Consider the following 15,943-nt stretch of genomic DNA (forward strand, 5'->3'; position numbering starts at 1 on the left):
TACCCTCCTAAACGTTGACCTCCACCTCAAAGATGGCTACAAAAGTACCTCTGTCCATATCAACCACCTGAATTACCTCCACTTTGACAGCTGCTACCCATTCCATATCAGGAAGTCCCTTTCCACACAGCCTAGCCACCCATGAATGTCACATATGTAGTGATGAGCAGTCCTTAAAATATACCATGGGTCAAACTGAGACCATCACAGAGCATAATTACACTTCCAACCTTGTACAGAAACAAACCTCCCATGCCTCATCTCTCCAGCCACCCACCATCTTCCAAAGTCCCACTGTTCAGCCACAGAGGAACATTCTCCTCATGGCCCACCAAACCTACACAATATCCTAATCCATCCTTACAAAACCCCTGCTTCCATCCTCTTGCCTCATGGTTCATATCCCTGTAAGAGATCTAGATACAAGACCTGTCCCATACATCCTCCTGCCACCACCTACTCCAGCCTGGTCACAACCATCACCTATCCAATCAAAGGCAGGGCTCCCTGTGAAACCAGTGATGTGATCTACAAGCTAAGTGTTGTCTGTTTGCATGAATAGCAACTGGAAAATTATTGCCAAGAAACGGCTGGACCACCCAGCTACTGAGCACGCTGTCCAACATCACGTTCTTCATTTCAATGACTGCTTCACAACCTGTGCCATCTGGATCCTACCTATCAACACCTGTTTCTTTGAACTGGACAGGTGGAAATTCTGCAAAATATCCTGCATTCCCATAGCCCTCCTGGTCTCATCCCTCATTAGGCATTGTTCTTTACACACCTATCCCCTTCCCTGTTCCCATTCCAGCACTACGCAGTTACACATCCTTCTATTCCATCAATGTACATACAGTCTTTTTACTGCCCTCATTTTCTGCCTACTCCCACCTGCCCCCCCCCCCCTTTCCCCACCTCCATCTAACCTCCCAATTGCACCTAGCTACTCTACTCTATCTCCATCCTGTCCCTGTATGCTCACACAAGCAACAGCTTACTATCCCCACCCCTACCCTGCTATCCCTCCCCCCTCCCAGCTTCCTCTGTACCCCGACCACCCAGACTGCTTCTGCCATCATGTGCAGTTTTTATATATATATATATATATATATATATATATATATATATATATATATATATATATATATATATATATATATATTTGCATAATTCAGAAGAAGGCTTTTTGGCTGAAAGCATACTTACTTTGCAGTCTTTTTGCTGTGCCTGTCTGCGACTTAACATTTCCCCTACACGGTGAGTAGCAGTCTATTCTTTTCATAATATTGTCATTATTCCAGCCTGGATTATCCATTGTGTGAGCTTCTCTTAATACTCACATATGAGGGAGGTGAGGTCATGGTTTTCTCCCACAACCACCACAGGAACATTGTTTGGAAGTTAGTCTTACTTCTTTCATCCGACTCTTTTCTCTTGCATTTCCTCAATGTACTGGCACCATTTGATAAATTTCTCTGTTTTAACATCCCTTACCACAAGAGTATTGTACATGTCTTCTGCAATTCCTTTTGAGTGTGAAATCTTGTCAACTTCTGTCATATTCAGGTTCACAATGTTGCATAGGGCCAAAATATTCTTCTTTTTTTTTTGTTCTTGAACCACTGCTGGGTTGTTCCATACAAATAAAAGTGCACATTTGTCAAAAACATCATGTCATTTCACTTGGTGACAATTCATTTAAATTCTTTCAGATCCTGACAAGCATCTCTGAAAAATACTGATGGGTGTTTGAAGTGGATCTGACTTAATGCTGTTTTAGAATCCGCTGGGTTCCTGAATATATCGATTTTGAGAATGATCTACTACTTATATACTGGTTCCTGTCTGTGTAGGCAGTGGCTTTTATGTTGACTAACTGGAGCCATAGTGATATGCATATTTTGATGTACCCAGAGTCTCCATGAGACAGTGTCATCTTGTAACTGCAATTAACACAAAATCTGGAAGCAGGGTCACCAATGAAGCACAACACATATCAGTGAAACCATGTTCATTATGGAATCAATGTACAGACAGGGCAGAACTGACTCCTGGACAGTGTGTGCTGCTATTTATACAGACATTGAATACTCGAGAATATGCAAACATTACAAACAAAGAAATTTTTAGAATATTCTAGAAATTATAAATACTAAATAAAAAATATTTGCTGGTGATCAGATTTGAACTGGGGACATGCAGCATGCATCCAGCTGTGCTAACTGCTATTCCACATTGCCTGCAGTGTTGCTCGCAGCAATATTCAATCATATGTGTCATGGAACAACAAACGTACAACTCAGTCATTGCTGCAGCTTCCTTGTATTATGCCTGGTAATAAAATATTCTCATATACTCCAGTCCATAATTATAACTATATCCATAACCCACATAATCCTTTAAATGTCTTCATAAGATATAGTGATATTCTTGGAGCCAATCAACAGCATTTACTCGAGGTCTGTCATTGATGTGACCTACTACCTTGACACCATAGAAGGAAGACTGCTTATATCACTAAGCTATGTAGAATCTGCATATTAATGCATGTTTGTTTTTTATTTTAACTGGGTCTTTATGCTGTGACAAGTTTCATTAAAATCAATGTACTCAATGACAGTGGAGGAGGGACTTCTTGTATTCTTCTGGAATCCTAAAATGACAGAGCTTGTGTGAAGCCTCACATAATAATGACATGCAAAAATGTTTTTAACAGTGCAATGAACATATACAGAAAAGTGTGTCAATCTTTCATGGAAATATTATAAACAGAAGATAAAATAAAGAAAAAGCCCCCCCCCCCACCCACCCACACACCCACACACACACACACACACATATATATATATATATATATATATATATATATATATATATATATATATATATATATATATTACAGAGGGAAACATTCCACGTGGAAAAAATATATCTAAAAAGAAAGATGATGAGACTTACCAAAAAAAAGCGCTGGCAGGTCGATAGACACACAAACAAACACAAATATACACACAAAATTCAAGCTTTCGCAACAAACTGTTGCCTCTCCTTCCCTCTTTCCTGATGAGGCAACAGTTTGTTGCGAAAGCTTGAATTTTGTGTGTATATTTGTGTTTGTTTGTGTGTCTATCGACCTGCCAGCGCTTTTTTTTTGGTAAGTCTCATCATCTTTCTTTTTATATATATATATATATATATATATATATATATATATATATATATATATATATATATATATATATATATATATTTGTTTACTAGCAAAGAAGAAGGCTGTTATAAAATTAGACATTTGTATAAATTGACACATGACATGGTTAGCACTGATAATTTCCATAATCAATTTACAGAACAAGCTCTGAAATATAACCTATGACTTCTGTTCTTGTTTGACTATTTGTACTTTGCACCCAATATGTGTTCACACTATAGAAATAACATTGTCATACAGAATACAATCTCTAGACATCACATAGCAGAGCTCAACGTTCTCTACCATCTCACATTTATCCCATCATATTTTAATTAGATAACCACAGAACCCTACGAGGTCTGTCTAAAAAGTATCCAACCTTTGATTTTCCCATGCAAAATAGAGATGATAGCATAGTACCAATGTACACAGTAAAGGAAGAGACCTTTATGCGGATGCGTGAATTTTGTACCCACCTTCCTGTCAGTCACTCAGTGAGGTGCTACACAACGTGTTCATCAGATTACCGATCCTCTCAAGATGACTGAATGTGTTGAACAAAGATACTGCATCAAATTTTGTTAAAAGCTTGGTGATTCTCAAAGTGAAACAATTCATAAGATTCAGCAGGTGTTTGGAGAAGATGCGATGGGTGGAACACAAATTAAGGACTGTTTCAACTGATTCAAAAATGCCTGCACATCAGCGGAGAGTGACCAGCGTTCTGGCAGGCTCCAAACTGCTTGAAGTACAGCTGTTCTTGAGAGGGTGCAAAATTTCATGATGGCAGATCATCATTTGACCGTGCAGGAGATCGCCCAATAGGTTGGAGTGAGTAAAGATTCTGCACATGCAATTTTGCATGATGATTTGAACATTCACCAAGTGGCTGCAAAATTCATGCCCAAGTTGTTGTCGCAGGAACAAAAAGACCTCCATTTTGACATTGCACAGGATCTTCTGGACACCACCGACACTGATCCTGGTTTTCTGAACACCGTGATAACTGGAGATGAGTCATGGGTGTATGGGTATGACCCAGGAACAAAAAGACATTCGTCGCAATGGAAGCATCTGGAGTCTCCAAGGCCAAAGAAAGTGCAGCAGGTGAGAAGCAAAATCAAGGTTATGTTGACTGTCTTCTTTGAAGCCCATGGAATTGTGCATCATGAAACAAACAGTGACAAAGGAGTACTATCAAGATTTTCTCTGGTGACTCTGTGATGCAGTTCGGCATGGAAGACCAGACATTTGGATGACGAAAAACTGGCAACTGCATCACGACAATGCCCCCGCACATTCATCCTGCTTGATCCTAAATTTCTTGGCCGAACATGGAATTACAGCCATTCACCAACCTCCCTACTCTCCAGACATGGCTCCTTGTGACTTCTGGTTGTTTCCAAAATTGAAGACGCCCCTGAAAGGATCCTGTTTTGAGAATAGAGAAGAGACAATGCGGAACATGACAACAGAGCTGAACACCATTCCAAAAGAAGACTTACAGAGGAGTTTTCAGCAGTGGAAGGATTGGTGAGCTAAGTGTGTGCAAGCACAAGGGGCCTGCTTTGAAGGGGATTAGGGTCCCAACCTGTCAGGTATTTGAAATATTTTTTCTGGCCAAAGGTCAGATACTTTTTAAACAGGCCTCGTATGTGTTCACTTGTGAGCTTTCATACACCTTCTACCTGTGTTCTTTCCACCTCTACCTTACACAGTCTATCTTATTCCCCACATATCCATAGATTTGGAGCTAAATAGACTTATGATTAAACCTGCATTGAAATTAGTGCTTGCTTTAATTCCCATGGTAAGGGTAAAAAATCCCATAAGCGACAAACAATACTTCTCTTTTGGTATTACCCATTCACCCTCACACATTTGTTGTATTTTTCTTGTCACTTTCTTTCCAGGGCAGTCCATCATCTATAAGTTCTTTGTTAATATTCAGGTATTCTAAATTTTTTGTTGAGCCTATATGTATGTCTGTACCTAAACTTACCTTCCAACTGAATCATGCCAATCCTGGCTTTAAAGTCCTTGCCCTATATTTGGTATTTTTTCAGTAACTATAAGTAATCCAAATAGTACAATGGGCGAAGTATATAAGGTATTAGCTCCAAGCAAGGATAGTTTCAAATTTTTGTTCTGTTCATCATGTCATTTACCATCTCTAGTATCCATTTTTCTGTTATAATTTCTCATTCTTTTTTTTGTAGATAGTTTTAAATTGAGGAACACCACAATTTATAATCTGTGCAAGTTCAGATGTTAATAGATGTCACAACTGTCTCCTGAGATGAGAAATGAATCAAATATCTCTTACTTTAACTACTTTAAACTCAGCAAAAGATGTTTTCAAAATATAACCTTACTGTTTCTTTATTTTTTATAACATTTAAAGAACTACAAGAAATTGCTGAATTACAAGTGATGTTATTTTTTTACAGTGTTTCAAAGCTATGCATCAACACCATCATTAACACCAGATGATGATGTATTCCGGCATTTGGCTCTTACTTACTCTGAGAACCACCCTGTAATGCGGTTAGGTGGTGCCTGCAAACCTGGCGCACCTTCGTTCACTCGTGGTATCACTAATGGTGCAGCATGGTATCCACTAACAGGTAACAGATAATTCCTTATAGAGAGAAATATTCTCATTATGAAACTTGAATCAAACAACATTTGTGCTCACACAAGAACACACAGAAATGAGCTAAAGATAACACAGACACTAGTGTTTGAAACTAGACGTTCCTTTATCTGGCAAACATGAAAAAAGAATATGGAGAAATAAAATTGCATGGGAATTAAATGAAATCACACAGAATCTTCAGATGAGGGGACGTCAGAGGACACGGGCAGAGAGAAATCCACTTATCCTTTCTCACTATATTGTATTGCGTTGTACTGTATTTTTATCAGTCCTGTACCTCGTATTTTGTACAGAAAGTACATGTAATAACAGACAAGTTGAAATGGATGATATGATGGTAGATGATGGGGAGTGTTATGATGTTTAAATGCAAGAAATGGTGTACATCACTTCCCATAATGATAATCAGTGTGACAGAAAATACATGCTACAGAGTTCAGAAGATACATAAGTAACAGATATTTCAGAAATACATATAAAAGTTACATTGAATCACAAAACAGGGATTAATCCAAGAGGAATAACACACTTAAAAGTTCAGGAAACAAATAAATAATAGAGATTAAAAAAAAAATAGAACATATACACATGGCTAACGAAGGAATATTTCAACTCACCAGTTTCATAATCACATTATTCGAGTAAGTTATAGGCTCTAACAATTACAACAGTAAACATTATACTCATTTGGCCATTTATATGTATTCAAATACATAACATAAGTGGATAAATTGATTTGGACAAATGCCCCATGTTGTGTAGACAATCTGCTGCTTATTGTGCCATGTTAGATTCTAAGAATTTCTGTATATTGTGAAAGCAGTGCTTTATTAGGAATGACCTTGGTTTTATTTTAATACCCTTTTCTTCCTTGATGATCTTTATTTATGTTGGGAGGTGATGTATTTTTTCCCATACATTTAACATCTTTTCTGCAGTTTTCTTGAGTGCAGTTTTCATGTATCCCAGCTCACACATGATTTTTAACTAATTTCCTGAACAGTCTTACTTATTCCTGCCATTTCCTGTCTTTGGACAGATCAAGCAATCTTTGATTCAAGAACTGACATTTTGTCACTTCCTGTGGATCACATTCTGCAATGATAAAGCAATAAATGTTTTAAGTCATTCAGTGATTCTAGATTTAACACCATATTAATTTTTATAAAATGAGCTACATGCATTATACCAAAGTTGTGTTGTGAAAATAATCCATTTGAATCAATATGTTATGAGTATCTTTCACATCTATAAAGTGTCACAGTTCCTTCATTTAAAAAAGGTTTATTGATTCAAAATGTGTTTTGCTTGGTTGTGTTATAAAATTTCTACTCAAGAATGAACATAGGTGCAATATGCAATCTGCACAATACTCTTTAAATTAATCTACTGCTTGTGTCATGTTATATGTGAACCAGGAATAAAATTTGTGTGATAACTAGGGCCAGATTTTAATGACAAGTCATATTTTTTTCTGAACTATAGGGTGGATTTTAGCTAATTTATACACAAATCTACGCATTTTTGGTGTCAAAAAATGTATTTTGATTGTGCATATAAAGTCACATTTCAACAAATTTTGGTAATAGGTCATATTGCAGCTAACTTTTAATATAATAGGTCATATTTCCATCAACTTTTGGCAAAAATGCATATACCAGTTTTCTTGTATCTTACGGGACACATGAATAAGAAAATGAATATGTTGCTCACTAGACAATATTTAACATGCTATTATGAAAGATAAACAGATAAATAAGTACACAGCTTTATTTCTCAGGACTGTAGCAGAAAATCGGTGTACCACAACAGTTGTTTCACGAACATAAAACATTGTTGCTTAGAGTCGACAATACGCTCTCAGAGCCAACAAAGGCGACTTCTGCCGTAATAATCATTGCATTCACACAGATGTTACCAGTAACCAATTTGAATACAGTCTTTGCCTTGTTCAACATGCCTAAAGCAAAGTGCTCCGACAGCGTGAAGCTGCGAGGATATGTTCGAGAATTTGGAGAGACGTTCTTTAGTACTGATGGGAAAATATTATTTTGTAAACTGTGTCAAGTTAAAGTTAGTGCAGAAAAGCACTTTAATGTGCAACAACACTGTAATACCGCTAAACACAGCAGCTGTGTGAAACGAAGTGCTGAAAATAACAGCAGGCAAATGCTGTTATTAGAACAGACAGGTCAATCATCAACCGTGCAATCATTCTGCAAAGATTTGTGTCAGATGATGCTGTCCTGCAACATCCCATTGGAAAAGCTGAAGAATCCACGCTTCAGACCATTCTTGGAGAAGTACACAACACATCCAGTGCCAGATGTATCTACACTGAGAAAGAACTATTTACCCATATGCTACAATGATGTGCTCAACAAAATACAAATTACTATTGTTGAGCAAAAGATCTGGCTGTCTATAGATGAAACTACAGATATTAGTGGGTGACGTATTGCAAATGTTGTTGTTGGTGTTCTAAAAGTTGATGGCCCTGGAGATATGTTCCTACTAACGTGTGAAGCTCTCGATAGAGTAAACAATTCGATGATTGCTATTTTTTTTTTGACAACTCTCTGAAGCTACTGTTGCCGGATGGTGCGAAAAGAGACAATGTTTTGCTGCTTGTAACAGATGGTGCTTCATATATGGCTAATGCAGTCAAAGGGCTTCAGATTCTCTACCCCAGTATGGTGTACGCCACTTGCCTTGCACATGCGTTGCACAGAGTTGCTGAAGAGGTGTGATCAAATTACCCTGACGTGGACAAATTAATTTCCTGTGGCAAGAAATTCAAGGAACAAGCACCTTCAATGCCCCTCCCATCTAAACCTGTTCTTACACGATGGGGTTCTTGGCTTAATGCTGCTGAGTATTACTGCATCAACTACACCAAAATAAAGACAATCTTCTGTGAGTTGGATAGCAAAGAATCAAGTGCTATCAAAATTGTGAAAGAAGATTTTACAGATAAATTGTCTCAAAACTTGGCATACATCAATGCCAATTTTTCAGTGATATCATTTAAAGCCATCAAATGACTGGTAGCTGTTGGCACTCAGCTATGTGAGGCCCTGAGTATTGTGCAACATGTGCAGAGTGAGTTGGGTCGAGCTAATGGTCATGTGGCTGACAAAGTGAAAACCAAATTGCAAAGTGTTCTCCAACGGAATCCTGGATACTCTACACTGTGCAAAATTAGTGACAGTCTTTCAGGGAATGCGGCAACATTTGAAGATACTGAAACAGAGCTGAACTCCAGTGACCTGGCTGACTTCAAATACACTCCAGCACGCCATTACCAATCTGACATCAGCTCCACCAAAGCCCACCAAACTGCAAAAAGCTCCTATAAAGCAGCAACATCAGGTAAAATCACGTGGTAAACCATCTGACCATGTCGATGTCATTTCACCTGATGCTTCATCTGATTCTTCCCCAGAGCTGATGGAGTATGACATATGTGTGGGGCAATCATCTCGCCCCAGAACTGCCGCTCCACCTGCTGCAGTCTCCCCACCTCATTGGAAAGACAGGATGAAGGTGCTACCCCCTTCCTAGTGGCTCCCATACTTCAGTGGAACTTGCAGGGGTCCAGGACGCATATGGAGGAACTTCGTCTACTTTCTCAGGGGAGACCACCGTGTCTGTGTCTCCAGGAGACTTATTTTCATCCATCATATGCCCCTGAGCTATGAGGCTATGTACTCCACAAAAAGGATGACCAGCATGGAGTGAGAGCTAAAGGAGGCGTAGGTATTTTCGTCATCACAGACTGCCTGTCCTTGCCTCTCTCCCTTACAACAGCTTTGCACTTATGTCATCCATTGACAATATGTTCCCAATACTTGCCCCCACATGATGCACTTGATGAAGAGGCCCTCACCGACCTTATTACACAGCTCCACCACCCTTTTATCATCTGTGGTGATTTTAATGCACACAGTGTGCTTTGGGGCTCTGCAATTACCTATCCCCAGAGGTAGAGCAATTGAGAGGCTTATCCTGTCATCCTGTGCATGCTTGCTAAATGCAGGACAGAGCACTCACTTCTGCACAATGACTGGGTCATTCTGTGCCATTGATCTCTTGCTTTGCTCTCTAGCTCTTGCCCACAGTGCTAAATGGAAAGTGGTCAATGACCTGCACCGAAGTGATCACTTCCTGATCTGGATTTACCTGCCAGACGGCATGGGCCCCGAGAGGAAACCACCACGTTGGGTGCTCAGTAGAGCTGACTGGACACCTTATGGCCAATTGGCCCAGTTCGAACACTGTGTGAATGTTGAGGCATGGGTGAATCATATTACCAAAATGGTCCACCATGCCGCTACAGCATCCATTCCACAGTCCACAGGCCACCAGAAGAGGCAACCTGTACCTTGGTGGAGTGCTGAATGCCACTCTGCAATCAGGACCAGAGGTGTGGCTCTGCGTAGGTTCCAGTGTTAGCAGCCAACTGCTGAGAATCTTGCAGTCTTTTGGGTGGCAAGAGCAAAATGTCACCAAATTACTTGAGAGAGCAAGAAGAGGTTGTGGCAACAATTCCTGAACACGATTAATCATTCCACCGAAAGTTCCATTGTGTGGGAGAACATCAGGAGAATTTCTGCGAGAGGAGGGAGGTGCCTCATGGCTGCTGTAATGAATAACTGCACTCTCCACATGGATCAACATTGCCCAGACTACGGCGGCATATTTTGCCACAGTTACTGCTACAGCCAGTCAGGATCCCAGTTTCCGACACCATAGGGCGGTTGCTGAGAGGTGTAGTTTGGACTTCCAGTCCACCTCTAATGAAGTTTATAACTGCCCATTCTCCATGTGGGAGCTGCATTCTGCATTGACTGTGGCTTGTGACACATCCCTGGTCACAACAGAATCCATTACAGTATGCTATGACACCTCACCAGGTGCAACAAAGATATCCTCCTCACACTTTTTAATGCCATTTGGGCGTCAGGTTGCTTTCCTGACTCATTGCATGAGGCAGTTTTAATTCCTCTTTTAAAACCTGGGAAAGACTGAACATGCCCAAGTAGTTACCGTAGTGTTGCCCTCACTAGTTGCATGGGGAAGACCTTGGGGCAAATAGTCAACTGTCACCTTGTATGCATCACCTGTGATGCAAGGGCAGAAGCAAAAATTGGTGAGGCTCTGCCCTCTATTTTAGCTGATGACGAGATGAGTGTAACTAGGGTTTTAAAGTTCTGCTTTGTGTCTGGACTCTAGCCTAAACTTTTAGGCTGGAGATTTTAGTGTATTGCAGAGTGGCTGGCTCCTCCCTTTTTTTCCTCATGGTCAGCCAGCCACTTTCATCTGCTATACTGTTTTAGCTCCTTCTACCACTTTCTTCCTGTGTCATTCACGTTTTACTACTGACGCAATGCTTTGTCCCATGCTTCAGTGAGGGTATGCACATAGTTTTCCAACCTTTGTTAGCTGTGTTTTGTGTTCTGTTTTATCTTCCTGTTCTGGGTATTCTCTTGACAGCCGCCTCCACCTGTTTTTCATGGGCGCTGAAGACCTTGCCGTCATGCACCCATACAAACATCTCCATCATCATGGTCATCCTCAACCCAGCTGGCCATCTTCCCGGACATTGATCTCTTCTTCTCTGATGGTTCCATCCTTACCTGTGTCCACATTAAACCCACCAACTACCAACAATACCCACATATCAACAGCTGCCATCCCTTCCACACCAAAAAATCCCTACCATACAGCATGGTCATCTGGGGATGGCATATTTGGAGAGACAAGAACTTGCCTAGCATGCTAAAGGTGTCAAAATGGCTTTCACAGACAGGCACTGTCTCCCAGTCCTAGTCTGCAAAACATATTTCCCATTCGATATTCCACTCACCCCCAATCCTCCGGCCTTTATCTAATTAACCATACCTGAAGTTCAGGCAGAGACTGTCCAGCCTACCTCTTTCACAAAAGACACACCTTCACAAAGAAAATTAAAGGATTGTCACTGGTCTGGGAAACCTGGAAAACTTGGGATTCTCAGGGAGTTACATTTTACTTGGAAAAATCAGGGAAATCTCAAGGAATTTCAAGAATTTCATAAAATCTGAGAGAATTCTGTGTTTTTAACCTAGCATTGGAGTTTAACTTTATTGAATTTTAATTTTTCTTCAAGTTAGATAGCCACCCTTCTGAACATTAAACATGGTTTGTTAACACATCATAAGATCAACTGACTGAATTTATTAATGAAGTAATATCAGAAAGGCTATATTGTGACATTTCCTGTAACTCTTCTTGTTCCCAAAAAGGTAAACAGAAAAGGCAAGATAGATATTTTTGTACAAAAGAAAGTCATGTAATAAGGCTCAGTTTTATATATTGTTCTAAAATGTTTTATACTTGCAAAAGTTTCAGGTTACATTGATATTTGCAGCATACATAGACATAGATGTAGATACAACAACTGTAATGCCCTAAAATTTTTAATAATAGTAGTAGCTCATTTTTTTGACAATTTCTTTTGTAGGTGGCATGCAGGACTTCAACTATGTATGGTATGGTTGCATGGAAATAACTCTGGAATTATCTTGCTGCAAGTACCCAAGAGCCTCTGAGCTGCCTCGTTACTGGGAAGAAAATAGAATGGTAATTTATTTTATGAGTATGTAAATATAAATTTTCTCACTGAATAAATGCAGACAGTGATGTCTTAGCAGGAGAGAGCTGAAATGTAGCTAACAAAAATGTTACATACAGAAACCAGATTCCATTTGGTAAAGGAAAATGAAAAGTAGTAGCAAGCTGGACTTATCAGCTTGACCATTTGGCAGTCTATTTAAAACCAGGATCATGAGCAAAATTGCTGTAATTTACTTTTTGTGATTTTTCAAATGTGCTTTAGTAAGCATGTCAGTCTATACTTCCATATGTATTATCTGAAAGTTGATATCAATTTGTCACAAATCTGTTATATTATGACCGGCAGATACAATTCTGGGAAGATTGTTTAATTATTTCTCAAAATGGTCACCTGTTTCACCACTCATAAGGAAATGTAAGCTGTTGAGTTGAAATTATTTGTAATTCACTACTGAATATCCAAGATAATAAGATGTTTTATTATGAAAAGTTAGTTTTTTCATTTGTAGGAATCACAAAATGTCAGTGTTTGTCAAAATAGTGTTTGACAATACAGGGGTCTGTGTTACATGGTTAGCAGTAAAATCTTCCCTCTTTCCTTACTACATTTCCTGTAGCTTTCCTATGACAAACAAATTGGGCTAATTGAAATTTGTGTCTTGTGTTTTTTCACAACAATGTCTACTTTTCCTAACTACAGCATAATATTTCTTGTCTTCTGAAAATTTTCTCCTCCAGAACTACTATTTATAGATATTTTCTCTGAGATAGGCATTGCAGTGGTAACACACCAGTTTGTTCTTGGGTGGTCAAGGTTGAACTAGGATCCCCATTGGATCATCCCTGTTCAAATTTTTGCAGTTTCTCTAGATTATTTATGCTAAATTCCATTACCATACGTTTACAGATGTCCTTCATGAATCCAAACTTGCTTTTTGTCTTTAATAACCTAGCCTTCAATGGGACATGAAACCCCAATCTTCCTTCCCTCCTTCCTTTCAAGATTTCTCCATTTTTCAGTGTTTACAAGTGGCATCTATGACTCTTTGCATGAACACAGAAAATGTGTGTATTTACTAATATGACAGCTCACCCATAAATGAAACAACCTTCAACAATACTCTTGGTAAACATGCAATCAGTATAACAAAGAAACAATTGAAAAACCAGGATGGAATGGTGACAGTCTTATGAAAAGAACGTATTGCTGCTCACCATATAGTGGAGGTGTTGAGTTGCAGACAAGCACAATGAAAAGACTGTTGCTGTAATTAAGCTTTCAGTCAAAAGGCCTTCTGAATTATACAATGTACTCGCACACATTCACACAAAGGCAACTCTCTCTCTCTCTCTCTCTCTCTCTCTCTCTCACACACACACACACACACACACACACACACACACACACACACACACACACACACACACACGTGCAGACAGTGGTCGTGTGTGTGTGTGTGTGTGTGTGTGTGTGTGTGTGTGTGTGTGTGTGTGTGTGTGTGTGAGAGAGAGAGAGAGAGAGAGAGAGAGAGAGAGAGAGAGAGAGTGTTACATTTGTGTGAATGTGTGTGTACATTGTCTAATTCAGAAGAAAGCCTCTTTTAACTTATTTAGCAGTTTTTTGTTGTTGTGCCTGTCTCCAGTGCAACATCTCCACTGTATGGTGAGTTACAATAATATTGTCATACAATAATGAGACAGTTTGTGAGACACTGACATATACATCAGACCAAAACATCTAATAAAAAACTTCTGCTGGCTCCTAGCCAGACATGAGTGTAAATGATAATTGAGTAAACTGGAAGTGAACAACATTTATATTCTTAGATTTTAAACTTGAAATATAGTGAACATATGAAGTACATCTGTTAACCCTTCTGTGTTAGGTTGTAAAGTCACAATAACTTGTGGCTCCGAAAAGACACAGCAGAATAAGGCAAACATCTTGTTTAAGAGTACTGATATACAGGAATCAGAACTGAAATCAGAATTGATGTACCAACATACTTAAATTGATCTGCTCCCCTGTTGCTGGACCAGTTTAAAAAATTCACCCTTTTTCTTTTATGCACCTCAGACGTTTATCAAATGGGGTCTGTTATTTGCCAATACAAATATTATCTGTTTAAAATAATATCAACATTTGTGTAACTATGATCATATATAGCTACCAACTTCAGTTTTTAGAAATTAATATTTCATTTATCAGATAATTTTAAATAATTACTAATTGTGTTCTGTTTTCAGTCACTCGTTAAATTTCTTGCTGAAGCTCACAGAGGCATTCATGGATTTGTTATGGATGAGAATGGCAATCCAATTGAGAAAGCATCTTTAAAAATAAAATCTCGAGATGTTGGTTTCCAAACAACAAAATATGGTGAATTCTGGAGAATATTGCTTCCTGGAGTATATAAATTAGAAGTAAGTAATGTTTATATAAGTGAAATTAATGTGAACACTTCAGGTAAAGCTGGTTATTTTTAAAAGATCAACAGCTGACAATCACAAAATATTATTCCACCTTTTGTGAGTAATATGCCAAACCAAACAGAAGTAGCAGATGCAGCAGTGAAATGGACAATTTGACAACCTTGGAAATAGTGTGTTGCATTAGGAACCAGAAAATGGGAGTGGTGCTATCTGGACAACAAATCATTGCCAGTGACCCTGATATCAATGTTTAGTCGAGATGGTGTTCTGGACAGGTAAACAACTTACTGTTGCCATGAAGGCATTTTATAAAAACAACAATAGCTATGTGGGCATGCAGTATGTATTTCGTGATCATTAAAATCTCGTATGTCATGCCTCAGTCCCGTCAGCATGCTGTCTGTATAGACAGCTGGTGCCCTATCCCATATCTCAGTATTATACTGGTGATGCGGATGTACCACTCCAAAGTATATTTGTCTCAAGCTATCATGTTCCAGGAAGGCTGAGACCCTTTTTCAGTAGATACACATTTGGACTAATTTTCTTACAAATATAGTCTATATGTTCTTTCCATGACAGGTGTTCATTAACAATTATACCCAAAAATTTGTGTTTGTTTGTGTATCTAAGGGCCAATGGAGGTGTAAATAGAGTTCTGTTTGTGTTCTGACTATAGCTAAGCTTAAATTGCATTGTCACTGTCTTCTCTTTATTTATAATTAACTTATTTGCAGTAAGATAATTTAACAGAAAGTTATATTGATTCAGTACTATTTGTAGCATATCATGGCCCCAGCCGACAAAAGATGTCACATCAGCATAGCTTATAACCTTGCAGTTTTGGGGCTCAATTAAATCATTAATGTACACAAGAAACAGTAAAGGCCCCAATAAGCTTCCTTGGGGCATACCACATTGAAGTATCTTATGGATTGATTTGCTTGTTGCCAACTGTTCATTCCTTTTACAAGTTAGTTTGACACACTGTTTCTGTCTTTCAGATAGGATTTATGGAATAGAATTGTATGATTCAC

The 15,943-nt window shown here is 38.8% G+C and overlaps 1 protein-coding gene across 3 annotated transcripts in view; it reads left to right on the top strand.

Moving 5' to 3' along the window:
- The window catches only part of LOC126196424 (carboxypeptidase M-like), a 293,433-nt gene that overhangs the window by 238,561 nt on the left and 38,929 nt on the right, over positions 1 to 15,943 (top strand). For all 3 annotated transcript variants that reach the window (XM_049934563.1, XM_049934564.1, XM_049934565.1), the window contains 3 exons: positions 5,647 to 5,823; positions 12,361 to 12,479; positions 14,721 to 14,897. In XM_049934563.1, coding sequence (XP_049790520.1) covers positions 5,647 to 5,823; positions 12,361 to 12,479; positions 14,721 to 14,897 — 473 coding nt within the window. The remainder of the gene's footprint in view (positions 1 to 5,646; positions 5,824 to 12,360; positions 12,480 to 14,720; positions 14,898 to 15,943) is intronic.

This window comes from Schistocerca nitens, chromosome 1 (genome assembly GCF_023898315.1).
Source record: "Schistocerca nitens isolate TAMUIC-IGC-003100 chromosome 1, iqSchNite1.1, whole genome shotgun sequence".
In the NCBI taxonomy this organism is placed as follows: domain Eukaryota; kingdom Metazoa; phylum Arthropoda; class Insecta; order Orthoptera; family Acrididae; genus Schistocerca; species Schistocerca nitens.